Source organism: Pristiophorus japonicus, chromosome 17 (genome assembly GCF_044704955.1).
Source record: "Pristiophorus japonicus isolate sPriJap1 chromosome 17, sPriJap1.hap1, whole genome shotgun sequence".
NCBI classification, from domain to species: Eukaryota; Metazoa; Chordata; class Chondrichthyes; family Pristiophoridae; genus Pristiophorus; species Pristiophorus japonicus.
Window position 1 is genome coordinate 50,386,233 of NC_091993.1, and position 23,752 is coordinate 50,409,984.

Here is a 23,752-nt window from a genome sequence, read left to right on the forward strand (position 1 = left end):
TGTGGATGCTGGGAGTCAACTGGAGCTTTCAAGACTAAGGGGTCAAAATTGCCCCACGCCACAAAATGGGGGGGTAACCTTCTGGGGCCGGGACTTTTAGTGCCCAGTCTGGATGTTCCGGCCCTGACGCTAAAGCGGGACGCAATCTCCGGTGCTCCGCTTGTTGTAGGAGCGGGTCCCGGGGCAATAATGCGGTGCTGAGTCAAGCGCTATGTGGATGCTCCATGTAGCATTAACGTGCGACAACACCACTCCCCTTCAATTAATGGGGAGGGCCACCAGGGCAACATGAGACCAGATCAGCAGCCCGGCCCCCAGTGCAGAGTGCCGGGCTGCACAATGACGGCCCGATCCACGCTTGGGCGGCCATTGGTGAGCCGACCCGAGAGTTGGCTGACAAACAAAGATGGCTGCCCGGGGCGCTTATGTCCTCCTCTTTAAGAGTCGTCCCAAGAGCGGATGTCTGCCAGCTTCGCGACCCGGAAAGCTGGCATTGAATTCTGCCAGCCTCACGGGGCGGTAACGGGTCGTGCAGGGTCGCTGCACATGGCGATGATGTTGTACAGTGGCCCAGGGCACTAACTGCAGGGCACAGCGCTGCCAACGGTTGCGCCCCCCCCTCCCCCGGACAAAATCTGCCTTCTAACACCCCAGAGGTGCTAATGGGGCTATAAAAAGGGGCAATTTTGCCATCTAAGATTAATGGATTTTTGTTAGGTAAGGGTATCAAGGGATAGGGTGCAAAGGCGGGTAAATGGAGTTAAGATATCGATCAGCCATAATCTAACTGAATGGCGGCACAGGCTCTAGGGGCTGAATGGCCACCTCCTGTTCCTATTAACTGTTTCCCCCTCAATAACGCACTGTGGTAAAGCATTCGATGTTCTAATAATCCTCTGTGTGAAAACATTTCTTTTAACTTCCCCCTTCATTCTTCCAGTGATAATCCTCAGTCTGTGCCCATTGTTACCAATTCAACAGGAAGAAAATCTCGCTATTTATCCTCTCAAACCTTTCGTTATTTTGGAGATCTCCCCTGCCCCACCACCAGCACCTCAGGGGGGAGACGTCAGTTGTGTAAATTATCTCATGTTCTCAGATGGTCAGATTTAAGTCTGAGCATTTTGAAATGGGAGCTGGTATTAACTCAAACACGGACAGGAAATCCCTCGCCACATTACATTTACCAAACCTGAATGATGGGATGCCACAAACAGGACATTTGCTCGCTGCAGCTGCAAGCTGTACTGCTAAACGTTTGCAAAACATTTCCTAAATTTCTATCTGCAATCTGTACAAGTGCGATCTGCTTAAATCTTCCAAACAGTCCTTCAAATAAAGCTCCCATAGCCGCTAACGCTTCAGGAGAAACCCTCACCCGTGCAGCAGTGACTTCAGGAGGGAGTCCTGCTCTCAGTACCAACTACATTCTTCCTGATCCTGCACACTAAGATATGGGTGCTCCATATCCATCATACAATGGCACTGTGCTTCCATAAAGTGACCGAGCTTGTCACTGCTGAAACACTGGGAATAAAGCAGCAGGATGGCGGGCAAGGGTTGTAAACCGGGGCGCAAAATTCAAAGCACCGCTGATGATCATGCCCCACAATTAAAACCAGAAAGAATCCTGACTGAAGAAGGCAAATGGTATGTTGGCCTTCATAGCTAGGGGCTTTGAGTATAGGAGCAGGGAGGTCTTCCTGCAGTTGTAAGGGGCCTTGGTGAGGCCTCACCTGGAATATTGTGTTCAGTTTTGGTCTTCTAATGAGGAAGGATGTTCTTGCTATTGAGGGAGTGCAGCGAAGGTTCACCAGACTGATTCCCGGGATGGTGGGACTGACATATGAGGAGAGACTGGATCAAGTGGGCCTTTATTCACTGGAGTTTAGAAGGATGAGAGGGGATCTCATAGAAACTTATAAGATTCTGACGGGACGGGACAGGTTCGATGCGGGAAGAATGTTCCCGATGTTGGGGAAGTCCAGAACCAGGGGACACAGTCTTAGAATAAGGGGTAGACCATTTAGGACTGAGATGAGGAGGAACTTCTTCACTCAAGAGAGTTGTTAACCTGTAGAATTCCCTGCCGCAGAGAGTCGTTGATGCCAGTTCATTAGATATATTCAAGAGGGAGTTCGATATGGCCCTTACGGCTAAAGGGATCAAGGGGTATGGAGAGAAAGCAGGAAAGGGATACCAAGGGAATGATCAGCCATGATCATATTGAATGGTGGTGCAGGCTTGAAGGGCCAAATGGCCTTCTCTTACACCTATTTTCTATGCTTCTATGAATTTAATTTATTCTGCACGCTTTCAATGCTGCCCGTGATCGAACATCGACGATCTCAGTTCTGGGCACTGATTTAAGAACGCGCTTATCTGTCCCGCAAAAATGGCCACCATGCTCCACGCTTTGTCTATGATTGGTCCTCTTGGAGGATAAGCCACACCCTGAAGTTTCACTGGAATGTGTAACTGGAACCACCCATCCCAAGGTCTCACTGACTTTTCAAATTGTAACTCGACCCACTTTGACTTCCTGAAACGACAGAGGACAGAGCTCCCCAGAAGACAGCAAGGGCCAGCCAAAGTCCCGTACCCCAGTCCAGGTACATCCCTCCCCCAGCCAAAGTGCCTTACCCCAGTCGCCAGTTTCAGGCCTCAGGGCCTGCTTCAGGGCAGGGGTGGTGGGGGATGGTGGCGGTGGCAGTGGGGGGCTTGACAGACACATGTCCATCAAAAAAAAGTGCAGTTGAAATAGTTACATCATTGATTTAATGGAAAAAACAAAGCAACTAATTGAAATTTCGCAGATTGCCAGAGGCGAAGCTAACACCCATCAATGGGAGAATAAAAGGGTTTCTTGGAATTTGCTACAATGATTACACAGACGATCAGCAGGTCCCATTACACAGGCTTACTGACTAACTTTTTTTGCAATGATTCTATTTGGCAAAATGCTTGGCTGAGGCCCTGGGGAGGTAACCAGACATCCCAAAGCACTACTAGTGTTGTCACCAGAACCACACACACATATCCACAGAAACACACACACACATATATGTACCTACAGAAATACACACACACACGTACATACCGTGTATGAAGTCTATAAGATAATGAAGGGGATGGTGTTCCAGTTGACGGTTTATTCCAATATGTTATGGTGGCCAGGGGTCACAAATTTAAGTTGTATAAAGCCAGATCAAGGTTAGATGTCAGGAGGTGGAATTTTTCCCAGAGAACAGGCAGCTGTCTCGTCTGATGGACGCTGATTCGCTGAATTACTTTCAACTAGAGGTGGATCTGTTCCTCGCTGGGACGGAGATCGCCTCAGAAAAAAGGGAGGTACTGAATGGAATTCAGGACCAGAGTGATCTTCTGGACTAGTTTCAATTGCCTGTGTCGAAGAGGAATTTCCCAGTTTTTATCTCCCAAATTGACCTGTTTTTTTTTCCTGATTTTTTTTGTCTTTCTCTGTGTGTGTTTCTCTCGCTATCTGTGTGTGTTTCTCTCGCTATGTGTGTGTGTTTCTGTACGGACATATGGACAGGTAAAGACCATCTGGTCCATCCACCCTACCCATAGCGAGAGAAACGCACACAGATAGCGAGAGAAACGCACACAGATAGCGAGAGAAACGCACACAGATAGCGAGAGAAACGCACACAGATAGCGAGAGAAACGCACACAGATAGCGAGAGAAACGCACACAGATAGCGAGAGAAACGCACACAGATAGCGAGAGAAACGCACACAGATAGCGAGAGAAACGCACACAGATAGCGAGAGAAACGCACACAGATAGCGAGAGAAACGCACACAGATAGCGAGAGAAACGCACACAGATAGCGAGAGAAACGCACACAGATAGCGAGAGAAACGCACACAGATAGCGAGAGAAACGCACACAGATAGCGAGAGAAACGCACACAGATAGCGAGAGAAACGCACACAGATAGCGAGAGAAACGCACACAGATAGCGAGAGAATCGCACACAGATAGCGAGAGAAACGCACACAGATAGCGAGAGAAACGCACACAGATAGCGAGAGAAACGCACACAGATAGCGAGAGAAACGCACACAGATAGCGAGAGAAACGCACACAGATAGCGAGAGAAACGCACACAGATAGCGAGAGAAACGCACACAGATAGCGAGAGAAACGCACACAGATAGCGAGAGAAACGCACACAGATAGCGAGAGAAACGCACACAGATAGCGAGAGAAACGCACACAGATAGCGAGAGAAACGCACACAGATAGCGAGAGAAACGCACACAGATAGCGAGAGAAACGCACACAGATAGCGAGAGAAACGCACACAGATAGCGAGAGAAACGCACACAGATAGCGAGAGAAACGCACACAGATAGCGAGAGAAACGCACACAGATAGCGAGAGAAACGCACACAGATAGAGAGAGAAACGCACACAGATAGAGAGAGAAACGCACACAGATAGAGAGAGAAACGCACACAGATAGAGAGAGAAACGCACACAGATAGAGAGAGAAACGCACACAGATAGAGAGAGAAACGCACACAGATAGAGAGAGAAACGCACACAGATAGAGAGAGAAACGCACACAGATAGAGAGAGAAACGCACACAGATAGAGAGAGAAACGCACACAGATAGAGAGAGAAACGCACACAGATAGAGAGAGAAACGCACACAGATAGAGAGAGAAACGCACACAGATAGAGAGAGAAACGCACACAGATAGAGAGAGAAACGCACACAGATAGAGAGAGAAACGCACACAGATAGAGAGAGAAACGCACACAGATAGAGAGAGAAACGCACACAGATAGAGAGAGAAACGCACACAGATAGAGAGAGAAACGCACACAGATAGAGAGAGAAACGCACACAGATAGAGAGAGAAACGCACACAGATAGAGAGAGAAACGCACACAGATAGAGAGAGAAACGCACACAGATAGAGAGAGAAACGCACACAGATAGAGAGAGAAACGCACACAGATAGAGAGAGAAACGCACACAGATAGAGAGAGAAACGCACACAGATAGAGAGAGAAACGCACACAGATAGAGAGAGAAACGCACACAGATAGAGAGAGAAACGCACACAGATAGAGAGAGAAACGCACACAGATAGAGAGAGAAACGCACACAGATAGAGAGAGAAACGCACACAGATAGAGAGAGAAACGCACACAGATAGAGAGAGAAACGCACACAGATAGAGAGAGAAACGCACACAGATAGAGAGAGAAACGCACACAGTTAGCGAGAGAAACGCACACAGATAGAGAGAGAAACGCACACAGATAGCGAGAGAAACACACACAGTTAGCGAGAGAAACACACACAGTTAGCGAGAGAAACACACACAGTTAGCGAGAGAAACACACACAGTTAGCGAGAGAAACACACACAGTTAGCGAGAGAAACACACACAGTTAGCGAGAGAAACACACACAGTTAGCGAGAGAAACACACACAGTTAGCGAGAGAAACACACAGTTAGCGAGAGAAACACACACAGTTAGCGAGAGAAACACACACAGTTAGCGAGAGAAACACACACAGTTAGCGAGAGAAACACACACAGTTAGCGAGAGAAACACACACAGTTAGCGAGAGAAACACACACAGTTAGCGAGAGAAACACACACAGTTAGCGAGAGAAACACACACAGTTAGCGAGAGAAACACACACAGTTAGCGAGAGAAACACACACAGTTAGCGAGAGAAACACACACAGTTAGCGAGAGAAACACACACAGTTAGCGAGAGAAACACACACAGTTAGCGAGAGAAACACACACAGTTAGCGAGAGAAACACACACAGTTAGCGAGAGAAACACACACAGTTAGCGAGAGAAACACACACAGTTAGCGAGAGAAACACACACAGTTAGCGAGAGAAACACACACAGTTAGCGAGAGAAACACACACAGTTAGCGAGAGAAACACACACAGTTAGCGAGAGAAACACACACAGTTAGCGAGAGAAACACACACAGTTAGCGAGAGAAACGCAGTTAGCGAGAGAAACGCAGTTAGCGAGAGAAACGCAGTTAGCGAGAGAAACGCACGCAGTTAGCGAGAGAAACACACAGTTAGCGAGAGAAACACACACAGTTAGCGAGAGAAACGCACGCAGTTAGCGAGAGAAACACACACAGTTAGCGAGAGAAACACACAGTTAGCGAGAGAAACGCACGCAGATAGCGAGAGAAACGCACGCAGTTAGCGAGAGAAACGCACGCAGATAGCGAGAGAAACGCACTTGTGTCCATATACACGTGTCAGATGCAGATGTCGTTTCATATAAAGGCGAGATCCATTCACCGAAACAGGATGCACCTTTATTTTTTCTCCAGATGATGAAACAAATACAACATTCTAGTAATTGCACGTCTGGAATCTCAAAGACATATGATGCCTTTAATCATCAGCTAAAACAAAATAAACTGAGTTACTCATTCTGGTATTTAAAAGCAAGGAATGTTCACTTCACAAGACATTCTAGTGCCACTACCCCTGTCCATTTTCAGACATCCCCATTGGCTGTACTGCCATTTACAAGGATGACATCATTCATAGCTGTCAATTTTATCAAGTTTCAGTTGAGCAAAGACCAAGATCCTAAGGATAATTACTCAGAGCAGATCCAATTCTTTACATTAATAAAAAGTGAAGTTAAAAGTTAGGTGTGACTAACAGCAGAATAAAATCACTCAACTTGACGAGCTTTGGTAACAGGATAGTGTATCTGCAGCCGTGGTCAGCGCTGCCTGTAGCAGCAGGCACTGACCCAGCTTTAACCTCAGGCACCAGAAGATGGCCCCCTCCGAGCCGGTCTCCACACACACGAACCTCCACCATCTCCCGTCAGAGGATTAAAACCTGCAAAATCCAACAACAAACTATCTTGGTCATTTCAATACACACATTCATCATAAAAGCATATTTCACCATACCCATTTGACCCGTGCACCCCATGAGTCCACTGTCGAAACTGGGGAGGGAGTCTGTACAGCTGCTTGCTGACAATCTGGGCATCACACTGGATCACACAACTTAGGGGGGTGGGGAGAGGGGAGGAATGGACGACGAAGTGGGGAAGGGTGGGAACTTGGGGGGGGGGGGGGGGAGAGCGAGTGGGAAAAGAAGGGACAATGAGGTGGGGGGGGGGGAAAGGGAGTTTGGGGGGGGAAAGGGAGTTTGGGGGGGGGGGGGGAAGAGTGGGAAGGGAAGGGACAATGAGGTGGGGGGGGGGGAAGAGTGGGAGGGGAAGGAACGATGAGGTTGGGGGGGGTGAGGGGGAGAGGGAAGTTGGAGGGGGACGGGGAGGTGGGAGTGGGAGGGGAAGGGACGATGAGGTTGGGGGGGGGAAGGGAGTTTGGGGGGTACAGAGAAGTTGGGGGGGCGGGGGGGAGGTGGGAGTGGGAGGGGAAGAGACGATGAGGTTGGGGGGGGAAGAGAGGGAAGTTGGGGGGGGGGGGGGAAGAGAGGGAAGTTGGGGGGGGGGGGAGGGGAAGGGACGATGGGGGGGGATGTTGTAGGGGGGTGGGGGCGGTGGAGGGAGTGTGTTCTGGGCAATAGAAAGCTCTGAGCTTGGAGTAAACGGAAAATTAAAATCATGTATTGGTACAAAATGCAATATAATCAGGGATTGATGAGTAAACTAATATTTTAATGTGGATTATTTAGTGCTGGATCCAGGTCAGAGATGCTGACACAGCCTCATTGCACAGACAGCGAGACCCGTTAAACCACCCGTCATTGTGCAGTGATATTGTGCTTCAGACTGTAGCCAAGCTGGCCCACATTATCACCAGCACAACACTTCTCCTACATGACATGATGCTGTTACACAGACTTTGGAGCTTTTTTTCGATTCATTCACGGGATGTGGGTGTCGCTGTCAAGGCCCACATTTATTGCACATCTGTGCCAACTTAAAGCAGATAGTCTGGCAATATTTTGTTCGGTGCAGTATAGGTAGCTTCACTTTAAAATATTCACTATGTTTATAAAATGTATGTTTCTCCCCAGCAACACGTGCGAGGTGCTCATGGACTGAGACCGTGCGATCAGCTGCCTCTGTTGCTTCCCTCCCTTCCCCTAGCCCAACGGGCCAAACTTCCTCTGGTTCCCGCCTGCCCTAGTCCTCAACTCACATCTCTCTCTCCAGTTTCTCTCCGATATCCCCTCATACCCTCTCCGAGCTCATCTTGTCCTTGAGCCCCACCTCCTGCTCCCTCAACCCTATACCCACCCAACTTACTTTTCTGGCTCAATCATCATCACCGACAGCCCCTCGGAATCGAGGAAGACTTGCTTCCACTCTAAAAGTGAGCTCTTAGGTGACTGAACAGTCCAATACGGGAATTACAGTGTGTCACAGGTGGGACAGACAGTGGTTGAAGGAAAGAAGGAAAGGCTGGGTGGTATCTGCTATTGTTAGGTACTGTCCTCCTCGTCTTCAAATCTGCCATCATCACCCCTCCTCAAAAAACCAACCCTTGACCCCACTGTGCCTGCTAGCTACCGCTCCATCTCCAACTGCCCTTTCCTCGCCGAAGTTCTTGAACGTGTTGTCGCCTCAAAATCCATGCCCATCATTCCCAGAACTCCATATTTGAATCCCTCCAAATAGGTTTCCGCCCCTGCCACAGTACCAAAACGGCTCTCATCAAAGATCAAAATGACATCCTTTGTGAATGTGACCAAGGTAAACTATCCCTCCTCGTCCTGTCTGCAGCCTCTGACACGGTTGACCACTCCATCCTCCTCCAACACCTCTCCACCATCGTCCAGCTGGGTGGGACTGCACTCGCCTCGTTCCATTCTTATCCATCTCATTGTAGCCAGAGAATCACCTGCAACGGCTTCTCTTCCCACCCCCGCATCATTACTTCTGGTGTCCCCCAAGGATCTGTCCTTGGCTCCCTCCTATTTCTCATCTACATGCTGCCCCTCGGCGACATCATCCGAAAACGCAGAGACAGTTTCCACATGTACGCTGACGACACCCAGCTCTACCTCACCACCACTCTCTCGATCCCCTCCACCGTCTCTAAATTGTCAGATTGGTTGTCCGACATCCAGTTCTGGATGAGCTGAAATTTCCTCCAACTAAATATTGGAAGACCGAAACCATTGTCTTCGGTCCCCACCAGAAACTCCGTTCCCTAACCACCGACTCCATCTCTCTCCCTGGCATCTGTCCAAGGCTGAACGAGACTGTTCACAACCTTGGTCTCATATTTGACCCTGAAATTTGACCCCAAGACCTTTATACTTCTTTCAATTTAATTTACTGTATTCGCTGCTCACGACGTGATGTCCTCTACACTGGGGAGACCAAACGCAGGTTGGATGACCGCTTTGCGGATCGCCTCCGTTCAGTCCGCAAGCATGACCCCGAGCTGCCGGTCATTGTCACTTTAATTCTCCGCTCCACTCCCACTGATATCTCCGTACTCGGTCTCGTACACTGTTCCAACGAAGCTCAATGTGAGCTTGAGGAACAGCACCTCATCTTTCTATTAGGCACTTTACAGCCTTCCAGACTCAACATCAAGTTCATCAATTTCAGATCATAACCTCTGGCCCTATTTTTTGAGATGGCAGCTGTTGATGGTTCTGCTATACCCATTGACACTCCTCTACACCCATTGACACCTCTTCTACACCCATCTTTTGTTTCTTTACTTGTCCCATTACCATCTCCTTTTACAAAAGCAAAACACTGCAGATGCTGGAAATCTGAAATAAAAACCGAGAATGCTGGAAACACTCAGCGGGTCAGGCAGCATCTGTGGAGAGAAACCGAGTTAACCATTCAGGTCGATGACCGTTTGTCAGAACTGCCATCTCCTTTTGCTTTGTACAATCATACCTTTTGCCATTTAATCATTTCTGTCCTCCACCCGATCACAGACCTTCCTGTTTGTTCTTTCCTCCCCTCCCCCCTTTCCCTGCCTCTGTACTTGTTTAAAATCTGTTACATCTCTAACTTTTACCAGTTCTGATGAAAGGTCATCGATCTGATCATTAACTCAGTTTCTCGCTCCACCCGATGCTACCTGACCTGCTGAGTATTTCTAGCATTTTCGGTTTTTATTTTATCACTAAGACCACCTATTTCCACCTCCATATCACCCAACTCCGCCCTTGTCTCAGCTCATTTGCTGCTGAAGCCCTCATCCATGCCTTTGTTACCTTTAGACTTTACTATTCCAACGCTCTCCTGGCTGGCCTCCCACGTTCTTTGCTATATGAACTTGAGGTCATCCAAAACCCAGCCTAACTCCCTGACCTAACTTGCACCAAGTTCCGTTCACCCATCTCCCCTGTGCTCCCTACATTGGCTCCCAGTTAAGCAACACCTTGATATTAAAAATTTTCTTCCTTGTTTTCAAATTGCTCCATGGCCTCGCCCCTCCCTATCTCTGTAATCTCCTCCAGACCCATAAACCCTCCCCCCACCCCCGGACAAGATATCTACGCTTCTCCAATTCTGGGCCTTTAGCATATCACCGATTATAATCACTCCACCATTGGTGGCTATGCCTTCTGTTGCCTGGGCCCTAAGCTCTGGAACTCCCTCCTTAAACCTCTCCACCTTTCTACCTCTCTTCCCTCCTTGAAGATGCTCCTTAAAACCTACCTCTTTGACGAAGCGTTTGGTCATCTGCCCTAATTTCTTCTTACACGGCTTGGTGTCAAATTTTGTTTTATAACGCTCCTGTGAAGCGCTTTGGAAGATTTTACCTGGTTAAAGGTGCTATATAAATACAAGTTGTTATTGGACTTGTCCCAGAACACGCGGACTATTTTGCAGAACGGATGACTGTAAGCACTCACCACCTCTCAGGGACTTCTTGTCAGATTTCGGCTTTGCTGCACTCGATGTACTGGTTTCTGGCTCCTGATGTTAAACAAAGGAAAAGCAATCAATTAGTCCTGTAATTCAAACATAGCTACCCAGAATTAGGTACTGGTCACTATAAATATCTCAGTCGTAAAAACAAAACATAAGGTCACGTTACAAGATTCAGGTTTGCTTTTTTCCGGGAGCTTTTTCCTTCTTGCATATTGTCCCACGCTTCGATTTTCTCTCTCCTTTTCTCTTCTTCAATCTGTGTGAAACAACAGTAATGTCACACGGTAACCACAGCATCACACGGGTGTAATTCATCATCACTTCTTTACTCTTGTACTCTATGCCCCTAGTTATAAAAGCTAAAATGCTATTTTAATCAGGGGATTATGGGGGAGAAATTTGGCTGCTTAGTGCCTGCCGTTAGCGCCTGGGAGGGCACGAAGGGGTTAGCGATCGGGTGTGGTGAACGCAGCAATGCCCACGAACTTCAGTGCCGCTTTAACACTGGTACTAACTCTTACCATTTGGGCCCTGTGCTATCCAGTTAGTCCCACTACCTCACTCTTTCCCCATAGTCCTGTAAAGTTCTCCTTTTCCAAGTATCTATCCAATTCCCGTTTGAAAGTTACTTTTAAATCTGCTCCCACCGCCCTTTCAGGCAGCACGTTCCAAACTACAACAACTCGCCGAATGTAAACATTTCTCCTCAGCTTCCCTCTGGTTGTTTTATCAATTTTCTTGACTCTGAGTCCTCTGGTCACCGATCCTCCTGCCAGTGGAAACACTTTTATTTTGTATCATTGGTTAAATTTTGAGATTGTGCTCTCTATACTGAAATTTAAATCATCCACCTACACCAGGCCATAACTTTACACAGGGGGCCTAGCTGATTCGATGCGCCCTTACATCTTTCTGCTTTTCCCGGTATTTCACGGCCTGTGCATCCAGCTCCTGCTGCATTCTGTGGCGAGCTGCATCCATCGCTTCCTGCCGCCTCACAATCAACGATGGTTCTGGGTTCAAAGAGAACAAAACAGTTCAATAAGGCTGTGTGCACAGGTCTCCATTTAATGAAGCAATTAATGTACTTCCAGCTTTCCTTAGGCAATCTTTTTCCTCTCAGAAAGACTAACTTTTACTGAAAGTTCTACACTCTTAGGGACAGCTCATCTCTGCACCCTTAAAACCAAATCAAAAGATAATTAAGGATGAGGAATTAAGATGAATTGTAATTCATCCATCCAGAGAGATCTTAAAGCCCTCCCCCTTGCTCCCCACCCAATATTCCCCTTCATTTTTTGGGGTGCACGGCTCCTTTAAGGGGCTGTATGGCCCATTCAAAATACTGCGCATACACGGTTTTTCCCACATAAACAGCCCGAGTGCTGCACGACCGCGCAGTTTAACGGGAACATTGCACTCACCCCCACTGTTGCATCCAATTAGTTACTGAGTTCTCTGCTATATATGGAAGTCCATTTCACACATTGATCATGCGTGAAATGGAGACCTAATCGTTAAAAGCTCTAAAAGTAAAACTATTCCGAAAACACTTAAAATAAGACAAGAAAATATTTCAATTAATAAACCCCAGCGACAGGCAGCACATGGGAACATGCCGAAGGTCCCAAAATAGAGTGATCCCAGTCTGTGCGGATCATTTAACGTTAAGAAAATGGTTCTTCAAAAACACATCAGGAATTTCTTGAAAACTAAAAGAAAATACTGCAAATGCTGGAACACAGGAACAGGAGGAGGCCATTCAGCCCCTCGAGCCTGTTACACAGGAATAGGAGGAGGCCATTCAGCCTCTCGAGCCTGTTACACAGGAACAGGAGGAAGCCATTCAGCCCCTCGAGCCTGTTACACAGGAACAGGAGGAGGCCATTCAGCCCCTCGAGCCTGTCCTGCCAATCACTTAGATCATGGCTGATCTGTATCTTAACTCCATTTACTCGCCTTTGTCCCTTATCCCTTGATATCGTTACCTAACAAAAAATCATTCCATCTCAGTCTTGAAATTTTCAACTGCTCTTTGGGAAAGAGTGTTCCAAATTTCCACGACGCTTTGTTGAATTTCATAGCTTCTCACCATTTAGAAAATACTCTATCTTTATTGGGCCCAAAGTGAATGACCTCACACCTCCCCGTGGCTCAGTGGGCAGCACACTCATCTCTGAGTCAGAAGGTTGTGGGCTCAAGTCCCACTCCAGAGACGCAAGCACAAAAATCTAGGCTGACTCTCCAGTGCAGTGCTGAGGGAGCGCTGCACTGTCTTTCGGATGAGACGTTAAACCGAGGCCCTGTCTGCTCTCAGGCGGATGTAAAAGATCCCATGGCACTATTTTGAAGAAAAGCCAGGGAATTATCCCTGCTGTCCTGGCCAATGTTTATCCTTCAATCAACACCTAAAACAAATTATCTGGTCATTATCACATTGCTGTTTGTGGGAGCTTGCTGTGCTCAAATAAGCTGCCGTTTTTCCAATGTTACAACAGTGACTACACTTCAAAAGTACCTGATTGGCTGCAAAGCGCTTTGTGACACCCTGAGGTTGTGAAAGGCTATATAAATGCAAGCCTTACTATTGAACACCATTTGCCACAGTTTTGCCCACTCACTTAATCTATCAATGTCCCTTTGCAACGTTCTACTCCCATCTACATATTTACTGTGCTATTTAACTTAGAATCATCAACAAACTTGGACATACAGCTCTCTATTTCTTCATCTACGTCAGTTATAAATATAGTGAAATGCTGAGGCCTCAGTACAGATCCCCTGGGGAACACCACTAGTCACATCCTGCCCACTGGAGCACATCCCCATTACCCCTGCTCTCTGTCTCCTCCCTCCGAACCAATTCCCTGCCCATGTCAATAGGTTGCCTCCGATTCCAGGCACTCTCATTTTTGTTAACAGTCTCTGATGTGGAACCTCGTCAACTGCCTCTGGAAGTCGCTATAAATAATATCCATAGACACGCCCTTATCTACCACATTAGTTATCTCCTCAAAAAATTCAACTCTGCTCACTTGCCCTTTACACATCCATGCGGCCTCTCTGATGTTTGCCCAATGCTCAGTCACTCTGCACTAATAACAGATTCTAGTAACTACCCCACATCAGACGTTAGACTAACAGGCCTATAGTTTATCTCTCCTGCTACGAAATACTGGCGTGACATTGGCAATTTTCCATCCAAGGGGAGAATTCCTGATCGAGAGTTTTGAAAGATCATGACTAGATCAACAACAATTTCCTTACCTACTTTTAATACCCTGGGGTGGAACCAGTGAGTCCTGGAGATTTGTCTAACATTAATCTCATTATTTTTACTCCATCACCATTTCTTTATTTGTACTGAATCGATTAAGTTCCTTCACTTGATTTAGTTTTAGTCGTCCTTGTATCTCTGGTTTTCAGCCATATCGAATTCTATCACATTATGGTCACGGTTATTTAGGTGTTTCCTTACCGTTAATTATTGACTAATCACTAAACCTAGTATGGCCTGTTCGGTTGTTGATTCAAGAACATATTGTTCCAGAAAACTGTCCCGAATACACTTGAGAAAGGAATTGCCTTTGGAACTTGAGCAGTTTTACTTCTCCCAGTAGTTGTAAAAATTAAAGTCTCCCATTATAACCACTGTTTTTGCAACAAGCTTCTCTGATCTCGGTATTTATGCATCCCACTACTTTATCACTGCTATCAACTCCCACTAAAAACTTGGAGTCTCCCACTGCCGCCCGTTTCTCAGCAGTATTTGGGTGGTCCCTCATTTTTTACAGCCCGTTGCCGCTGGGATCCTCCAACACAAATTTCATGGTGATGTAGTGGGCGGCAGCGGGGTTTAACAGGCAGTGGAGGCCAGTGGACTCGGCAAAGTTCAGAGGCCGAGGTCTGCGCATGCGCAAATTTTTTTTCCTGTTGACGTTGTTTGCTAGTCTGGCTGATGCTGCACGCATTCGTCGCTGGGCCGGGCTGGCTGGCCAAAGGGACCCGGAGTGCAAGGCTGGGCCTGGTAAGGGGTGAGCTTGGGGGAACTTGGGGAGAGGGTGGGCGAGGCCACATGCACGATTTTTTAAAATGCGCATGCGTGATTATTTTATTTTGACGTCCACGTCGTTTCTGGCGCGATTGGGGGTTGGCTGCGCACGGGCGGAACAGCTTGGGAGGGACAGCGACTTCGAAAGACAGAGAAGACAGTGAGAAGATTAGAGAGAAAACAGAAAGTACCGAAGAATGGACAAAGCAGGAAAAGTCAGAAAAAAAATCACTAATAAAGATCTATTCACGATCTTAAAGAAAATCATGAGTGAGAAGACGACCCTGTGAAAAGTCACAGATGGGCAGAGGCTGAGGGCACCATGGTTTATGGAGGAGGAGCTGGAGGAACCTGTCTCTGCGGCGGAGGCAAAGGTCTCGGGACCTTACCACGGATGGTCGTGGGAAGGTCCAGTACCAGCGGATCTGGAAGGAAATTGGGGAGGCCAATCGTGAGGCAATGTCGTAAAAGGTGGAATGACATTGTAGCCGCAGCCAGAGTGAGTAATGATTTTATTGATGCACTCCCTTACTACTTACAATGTAAATCTAAATGGGATTAATGGGACATAAAACTAAGGACTAGTGTTTTGATGGCTATTTGTATGTGTCTGTGTTGCATGTACAAATCGGTTAAAGATTGCTACTTTAATTTCTGCAGAAGAAATTGTCAACCAACGCTTCCGAGCAGCGGTGCACGAGAGGAGGCCCACCAAAGGTGCTGGACATAAGTGATTTGGAGCAGCGTGCCTTAGCCTTGGTGGGTGGGCACAACCATGGTGCTAATCCCTTGCCGCAGCAGTAATGTAATGTCATGCATTTTAATGTATTGTCTGTCGGCCATATATAATGTAGTAATGCAGCAGTGGTGGTCCTTGAAATAAGACTGTGCTACGTGACGGTACTCATGTCACCCTGACTCCTCCCCTGCTGCTAACCACTGAAATGTACTTGCAGATGCTGTCTCGGATAACATCGAGGTAGCCTACGCCTTGACCCCCAGCATCCAAAACCCCACTGCCTCGACCTCTGGCATCCATCGAGCTTCTGCCTTGACCTCCGACTCCTTCATGGAGATCTGGGTCAATGAGCTACACGAAGAGAGCGGTGAAGGGGAACTGGTTGAGCCAGTTAAGGTGGGGGGGGGGGGGGGGGGGGGGGGGGGAGAGGGGAGGAGGAGCAACAGGCCATTCAAGTGACCTCTGGGTCTGCACCTGCGGGCACTTCCTATCGGTATTTCTGGGGTTCCCCAACTCTTCCGAACTATCGGGACCAAACGATATCCAGCAATGCACCCCTTAAGCTGCTAGGCCGCACCCACGGAGGTTGCTGCAGCAAAGAGGGAATGCTGCAAGACAGGGCAGGCCCACACCAGGACATGGTCAGACTGTCGAGGACGAGCAGCGACATCGGTCGAGAGCTCCCCCAGGCCACGGCTGCGATAGCTGGGAACATTGGCGCACTTTCAGCCCGACACCATAAGAACATGTCGAGGCTGATTGCCGCGGTGGAGCGAACCACCCAGTCTGTCGATGCACAACGTCTTGGTGCCAACGTGGGGCGGGCCAGGCCTAAGGGTAGGGGGAAATGGGAAGAATGGGGGGGGGGGGGGGGGGGTGAGGACAAGGAGAGGGAAGTGAGGCGGCGGGAGTGGTCAGGGCTCGAGGGTTGTGCGTTGGTTGTTTTGTTAATGTTGTTGTTTGATTACAATTTTTATAACTGTTGATTGTAAACTGTAAATTGTTCAAAATACTTTATTAAGTTTTAAATTTTTCACATTTTTGAAAGTTATCAAAGTTTTCCAAGTTTTAATGGTCCAAAATTTTGTATAAATCTTATGGTATTTAACCACTCTTGTACAGTGTCTAACTTTTATAAAATGAAAGGTAACGGTTGTGAGGGTTCCGTACAGTGGGAAGACAAAGCTGGTGTTTGGGGCGGGGTCTGCCATGGCACACAACTATCGCCCACTTAACATCGGCTAAGATCAGATAAGACCTTACTTTTCAGGATGGTATTTAGGGCGGGCAGTAAATGGATCTTAGTGATAAAATTTGTGTTTTTGGGGCCGTGGGCAGGAATTGATTTTTTTTGAGGAAACCTTGTATTTCTGGGCGGTAAGATGATGAATTTTCAGTCCTTGCATCTTTTTCTATTCCTCAATTCTACCCATAGCATTTCTACTGCCTGCTCACCCTTGGTGATATCCCCTTTCTAATGCTGTAATAGTCTCCCTTATCAATATTGCTATGCCTCCTCATTCTCCAATTTCCCCGTGCTTTCTAGTGTCTAACCTGGAATATTTAGCTCTGAGTCATGTCCAACTTGTAGCCAGGTCTCAGGACTCTATGTCATACCCTTTCAGTTGAATTTGCATTGCTAATTATTTTATTCCTTATGCTATGTGCATTGGTGTCTGATGCTGCTTCTCTCATATTTTAAACTTACCACACTTGGTTTTTCCATCACTCCTGTTGTATTTTGATCAGTTATTCTGTTATTATTTCCTCTATTTTTTGCTGAATCTGAAGTATTTATATTACCTTTAATACGATTGATGATCTGGACTTTACTCTCATCCCTTTTTCTTTATTCTATTTTCACTTTTATTTATTTTTATTTCTGCCTGAGCCACCCCCCCCACCGCCCCCCTTTATTGGTTTAACGCCCGATTTCTCCTTGCAGCTTGGGCCTTGATCCCAGTCTGGCTCAGCACCTTCCTGTCCCAGCACTGGTGAAATGGCATCAATCCGTCCCACACCAATCCTTCAGCCGCGTGTTTAGATTCCTAACGAAGAGTTTCCACTCGTCCATCAACTCCGACACCCCCTCCCCTTCCCCCGGCATCTTTCCGTGCAAGCACAGGAGTTGCAACACCTGCCCTTCCCACCATCCAGGGTCCCAATCACTCCTTCTAGGTGAAACAGCGATTTATTTGTACTTTTAATTTAGTACACTGTATTCAGCACCCACGATGTGGTCTCCTCTATATTGGGGAGACCAAACGCAAATTGAGTGATTGCTTTGTTGAACACCTCGTCAGTCCACGAGCTGGGCCGAGCTTCCAGTCGCTTGCCGTTTTAATTCTCCGTCCAACTCCCATTCTGAGAACATAAGAAATAGAAGCAAGGAAAGGCCATTCGGCCCCTCGAGGCCGCTGCGCCATTCAATGAGATCACGGCTGAACTTCTACCTCAACTCCACTATCCTGCACTATCCCCATATCCCTTGACTCCCTTAATATAAAAAAATCTGCCCTCGGCCTCCTACACTGCTCCAATTTAGCTCAACGGAAGCTTGAGGAAGTAGCATTATAAAGTTGCAGATGATATAATACTTAGCAAAGTAATAGATAGTGATGAGGATCGTTATCAACTTCAGGTTGACAGACAGGATGCTGAAATGGGCAGAAGCACGGCAGATGCAGTTCAATGCGGAGAAGTATGAAGGTGATGCACTTTGGGAGGACTAATATGGAATACAGTATACTATAAATGGCACGATTTTGAAAGTATAGATGAGCAGAGAGACCTTGGTGTCCATATACACAAACCCTTAAAGGTGGGAGGGCAAGTTGATGGTTAAATAGTACACGGGTTACTTGGGTTTATAAATAGAGGCACAGAATATAAAGGCACAGAGATGATGCTGGAGCTTTATAAATCACTGGCTAGCCCTCAGCTGGAGTATTGTGGACCATACTGGGCCCCACACCTCAGGAAAGATGTAAAGGGCTTAGCGAGGGTACAGAGGGGTTTTACCCGGATGTTACCCGGGATGAGGGACCTTAGTTATGAGGAGAGGTTGGACTGTTCTCCTCGGAACAAAGTAAGTAAAGGGCCGACCTAATCGAGGTTTTTAAGATGATGAGTTTTGGTCGAGTAGAGAGAAACTATTCCCTCTGGGAGTGGGTCAGTAACCAGAGGGCATCGGTTCAAAATCATCGGCTAAAGGTCCCGAGGGGGGATGGAGAAATGTTCTCACTCAGTTATCGGGATCGGGAACGCTCGGCCTGAGAAGGTGCTGGAAGGTGATTCCATAAATAACTTTAAACGGGAGTGGGACCGGTGCTGGGGGATGTGGGACTGACAGGGTTACCGACACAAAGCGGGGTGTGGAACTGAGCACGGCAGGTCTATCACAGAGCCGGCACAGGCACTGCGGGTCGAACGGCCTCCTGTGCTGTAAGTGTCTGTGGTTCTATAAACATCTGAGTTCAATAATTTCAGATCATAACCACCGCTCCCATTTGTTCGGACAGTAGATGCTGATAATGATCCTGCTGTTGCCATTTGCACCTCCTCTCCTACTCTAGACCCATCGTCTGTAACTTTACCCGTCCCATTACCACCCCTTTCGCCCCGCATCATCCTCCCTTTTGTCATTTAATCTCTCCTGCCTTCCCCCCCCCCTCACAGACCTTCCCTTTCATTCTTCTTTCCCATCCGCCTTTCCCTGGCTCTGTATTTGCTTATAAATTGTTAAATATCTAACATCTTCCAGTTCTGATGAAAGATCATCGACCTGAAACGTTAACTCTGTTTCTCACTCCACAGGAGCTGCCTGACCTGCTGAGTGTTTACAGCATTTTCGGTTTTTAATTTCAGATTTCCAGCACCCGCAGTATTTTGCTTTAGTTTATTTTCCTAATCTGTTTGCCCCTACACCAAGATACTATTTTTAATAAAAGCAATTGTACAAAACAGGGCACGACTCCCAGGTCGGTGGTCAGGACAGGGAGTTACAGGGGAGCGATTTCCTGAGACGAGAGGCTAAACCCACCCCCCCCCCCCCCAGCAGTGGATTTAGTAAAATCAGCCCAAACACGCCATTATTGACAATAAATACAAGCTAAAGCACCAACTCGGTCACCCTCCCATCCACCGCTTGGGGCCTCGTTGGTGGCTTCTGAAGGAGGTGGTGAGGTTCAGGGAGGGAGTTCCAGAAGCTGGGGTCTTGACGGCTGCAGGTGTGGTCACCAATGGTAAGCAGGGAGGGGGAATGCACAAGAGACACGCAAACTTCAGGAGGCGTTGTTGGGCTGGAGGAGGTTACGGAGGTGAGGGATCAGGCCATGGAGGATGGGGGTATTGGGGACTGGGAGCCAATGTAGGTCAGCAGGTAGAGGGGTGATGGGTGAATAGGACTTGGTGTGGGATAGGAGAGTTTTGTACGAGCTGAGGTTTTTGAGGGTGGAAGATGGGAGGCCAGCCAGAAGAGCGTTGGTTGAGTCTCGAGATAACAAAGGTATGGATGAGGGTTTCAGCAGATGAGTTGAGACAGGGCTGGAGACGGGCGATGTTACGGAGGTGTAATGGAGAGGATATGGATTGAAAGCTCAGTGCAGGGTAGAACAGGCTGCTTCAGCCTGGCTCTGATTTTAAGGTTATGACCCCTTTTTCTAGACTCTCCCACCAGAGGAAATAGTTTCTCTATCTACCCGATCAAATCCTCGAATCATCTTAAACACCTCAATTAGATCAGCCCTTAATCTTCTATATTCAGGGGAATACAAACCTAGTCTTTGCAACCTGTCCTCATAATTTAACCCTTTTAGTCCTGGTATAATGCTGGTGGATCTGTGCTGCACTGCACCACTCCAAGGCCAAGGCCCTCTTCCTGTGCACTGCCCAGACTGAACACAGATGGGGTCCAGCCCCCGAGATAAAGGCCAACATTCCGTTAACCTTTTAAATTATTTTTGTAGCTGTTCACCAGCTTTTAGTAATACCTGTACATGAACTCCTAAATCTCTTTGCTCCTTCGCAGTTCCGAGCTTCTCACCATTCAGAAAATACTCTGATCTATTTTTCTAAGGTGCAATGCGGATGACCACACTGAACTCAATCTGCCCCAATGGAGGGGGCAAGCGAGGTAGTGCCCGGTGCCCTCAGTGCACATGTCCCTACCCACAGACACTGCTGACAAGCGATGACACATAGATGAGGAAGATGAATCCTTGGGAAGTCCCCATGGTGACAATGTAGGAGTGGGAAAAGCAGACATTTTCCCGTCTCTCACTTTTCTGTCTCCTTCCTTTCAACCTCTCGCTTTGCCTCGTTTATGTCGCTCTCTCCTCCTTTCCCCCATGTGTCACTCTCTCCTCCTTCCCCCGTGTGTGTCACTCTCTCCTCCTTCCCCCGTGTGTGTCACTCTCTCCTCCTTCCTTTTTTTCTGTCTCACTCCTAATTCATTTCCCCCTCACCCCCTTTATTGTGCCTGCTTCTCTCTCCCATTCAGGGACAGACTGCAGGGTAGGAATAATGCGATTCGGTGTGGGGTGTGGGGGGCAGGGGCTCCCTCTGACGCAGTGAGGCCTTGGCTAAAATCGGCGGGGCTGGATATTGTGGGAAATTGGAAACAAATTAAATAAAGCCTACACTGAGGAAATGGACTGACCACCAGAAGCAAACTGCAGCCACTCACAAGGCTGCCCGACCCTCCAAGCTGCTTTCAAGACACATTGAGTGGAATTTAAAAAAAATAACCCATTCATGTATGAAGGTTACAAATTCAGAAAATAATTCAAATGTGAGACTGGTACCCAACCTTGAAGTTTAGAATCTATTAGAAAAACATTCAGAAAAACAAGCTGATGGAAGCAAAGCTCACTCAGCAATGTAAGTAAGAAAATAAATAGGAGCAGGAATTGGCCATTTGGCCCCTCAATCCTGCTCCGCCATTCAATATCATGGCTGATCTGATTCTTGGCCTCAACTCCACTTCCCTGCCCGCACTCTATAATCCTTGCCTCCCTTATCGCTCAAAAATCTGTCTATTTCCACCTTAACTATATTCAATGACCCAGCCTCCACAGCTCTCTGGGGCAGAGAATTCCACAGATTCACAACCCTCAGAGAAGAAATTCCTCCTCAAGTCTATCTAAAATGGGTGACCCCTTATTCTGAAACTAAGTCCCCTAGTTCTAGATTCCCCCACGAAGGGAAACATCCTCTCTGCATCTACCCTGTTGAGCCCCCTCAGAATCTTATATATTTCAATAAGATCACACCTCATTCTTCTAAACTTCAATGAGCAGAGGCCCAACCTGCTCAACTTTTTCCTCATAAGACAATCCCTTCATCTCAGGAATCAACTTAGTGAACCTTCTCTGAACTGCCTCCAAAGGAAACGAAAGCTGTACGTAGTACTCCAGGTGTAGTCTCACTGACGCCCTGTACAGTTACAGCAGGACAAAGAGTAAGACAAGTCAAGTAAGACAAAAGTTTGTACCGATCTGGGCCTCTGAAGCCTGTGCCCACTTGCGACTCTTGGCCTGCAGCATGGCCCTGATTCTCTGTAACACCACGAAGCCGGCGATGCAGCTGAAGAGGATGTACCAGCCATATTCAGACAGGATGTGCAGGGCCTGCGTTGCTGGAAGGAAAACAGAAACATGCTGACCCTTTACCCATCTGTGAAAATAATAAATACAAATAGTCGAGCTCAGGCCCACTCATTTGTGCCTTCATGCCCTGACAGTGCAGGTTATTCTGCTGTGTCCCTGGGGCAGGGGAACCAGCTCGGGTTCCTGCTTCTGATCTCACCCAGTCACGCTGCAGGATTTGGGATGAGATGGGGCTCCCTTCGATGGACAAAGTGCTGGACAAATGGGTAACATTCGGAGGGGCAGAACTGGGCCCAAATACCCAACTATAAACCAGCCCAGAACTTTCAATACAGAGTCAAAGAGTTGATCACCAATTAGAGAGACATTGAACGTACCCTGAGAGACCCTGCCCCCACTCTCAGGTGATTCTATGTTTGGACCCCTGGGTCCCTGCTCATCCACAACCTTTCAGCATCTTTCCATTGTCTCTTCAACCCCATTCCTCCTGTTCCCTCTCACTGGTCCATGTTAACCTCCATCCACACCCTGTTCAACCCAGCAGCCCAGTCTCTCCCATTCCCGCTGCTTCCCAAACCTCCCACACTGGTGGCATCAGCAAAATCTGCTTCTTAACCAGGATACAACTCCTCCTCACACCGAGTGTAACGGGGGACCCAGCTGCTACCCCGGGTACCCCACTTCCCTTCTCCTCCAGCCCCGGGTCTCCCATTACCCCACACCTCCAGCCCCGGGTATCCCACTTCTCGTCTCAGCCCCGGGTCTCCCATTACTCCACTCCCTGCAGTACCCCACACCTCCAGCCCCGGGTATCCCACTTCTCACCTCAGCCCCGGGTCTCCCATTACTCCACTCCCCCTGTCTCCAGCCCCGGGTACCCCACTTCCCTTCTCCTCCAGCCCCGGGTCATAGCCCAGGAGCAGTCTCAGGCCCTGCTGGTCGCTGCCGAATGCAGCTATCCGAGTATCCAGAGTTACTGAGAGTGTCGCCGGGTGAGATTGTTGGCCTTGTCTCAATAATCACATCACACACTGATACTGATACTGCCCGGGGCCCACCCCGCACCGGGCCCAGCTCACAACTCGGGACACGGCCCACGCAACATCCCCGGATCCACAGGTCCGGCCCCTAGGCCCGGTCCCCCCGGCCTCTCCCACCTGGCGGCCCCTCAGGCTCCTCCATCGCTCCGCCGCCGCTCCGCCAATCACCGCCGCGCTGACGTGGCCAAACCACAACCGGCAGTTGGCTGATTTAAAGCGGCAACACCGGCCCAGAGCGTGGGCCCCACCGCCCTGTGAAGCTCCAACTCACCGTGTCAATCTCTCGCCATAGAAACATAGAAAATAGGTGCAGGAGTAGGCTACTCGACCCTTCGAGCCTGCACCACCATTCAATAAGATCATGGTTGATCATTCCCTCAGTACCCCTTTCCTGCTTTCTCTCTATACCCCTTGGTCCCTTTAGCTGTAAGGGCC

The 23,752-nt window shown here is 48.2% G+C and overlaps 1 protein-coding gene across 1 annotated transcript; it reads right to left on the reverse strand.

The window, feature by feature from the left end:
* Nucleotides 1–6,328: 6,328 nt before the first annotated feature.
* selenos (selenoprotein S) lies at nt 6,329–23,542 on the reverse strand. Its single transcript, XM_070859362.1, has 6 exons — nt 23,435–23,542; nt 22,163–22,306; nt 11,786–11,892; nt 11,046–11,135; nt 10,861–10,924; nt 6,329–6,891 (listed from the first exon to the last, which is right to left on the reverse strand). Exons 1-6 carry the CDS (start codon nt 23,457–23,459, stop codon nt 6,812–6,814), a joined length of 510 nt encoding a protein of 169 aa, XP_070715463.1. The 5' UTR covers nt 23,460–23,542; the 3' UTR covers nt 6,329–6,811.
* Nucleotides 23,543–23,752: the final 210 nt, after the last annotated feature.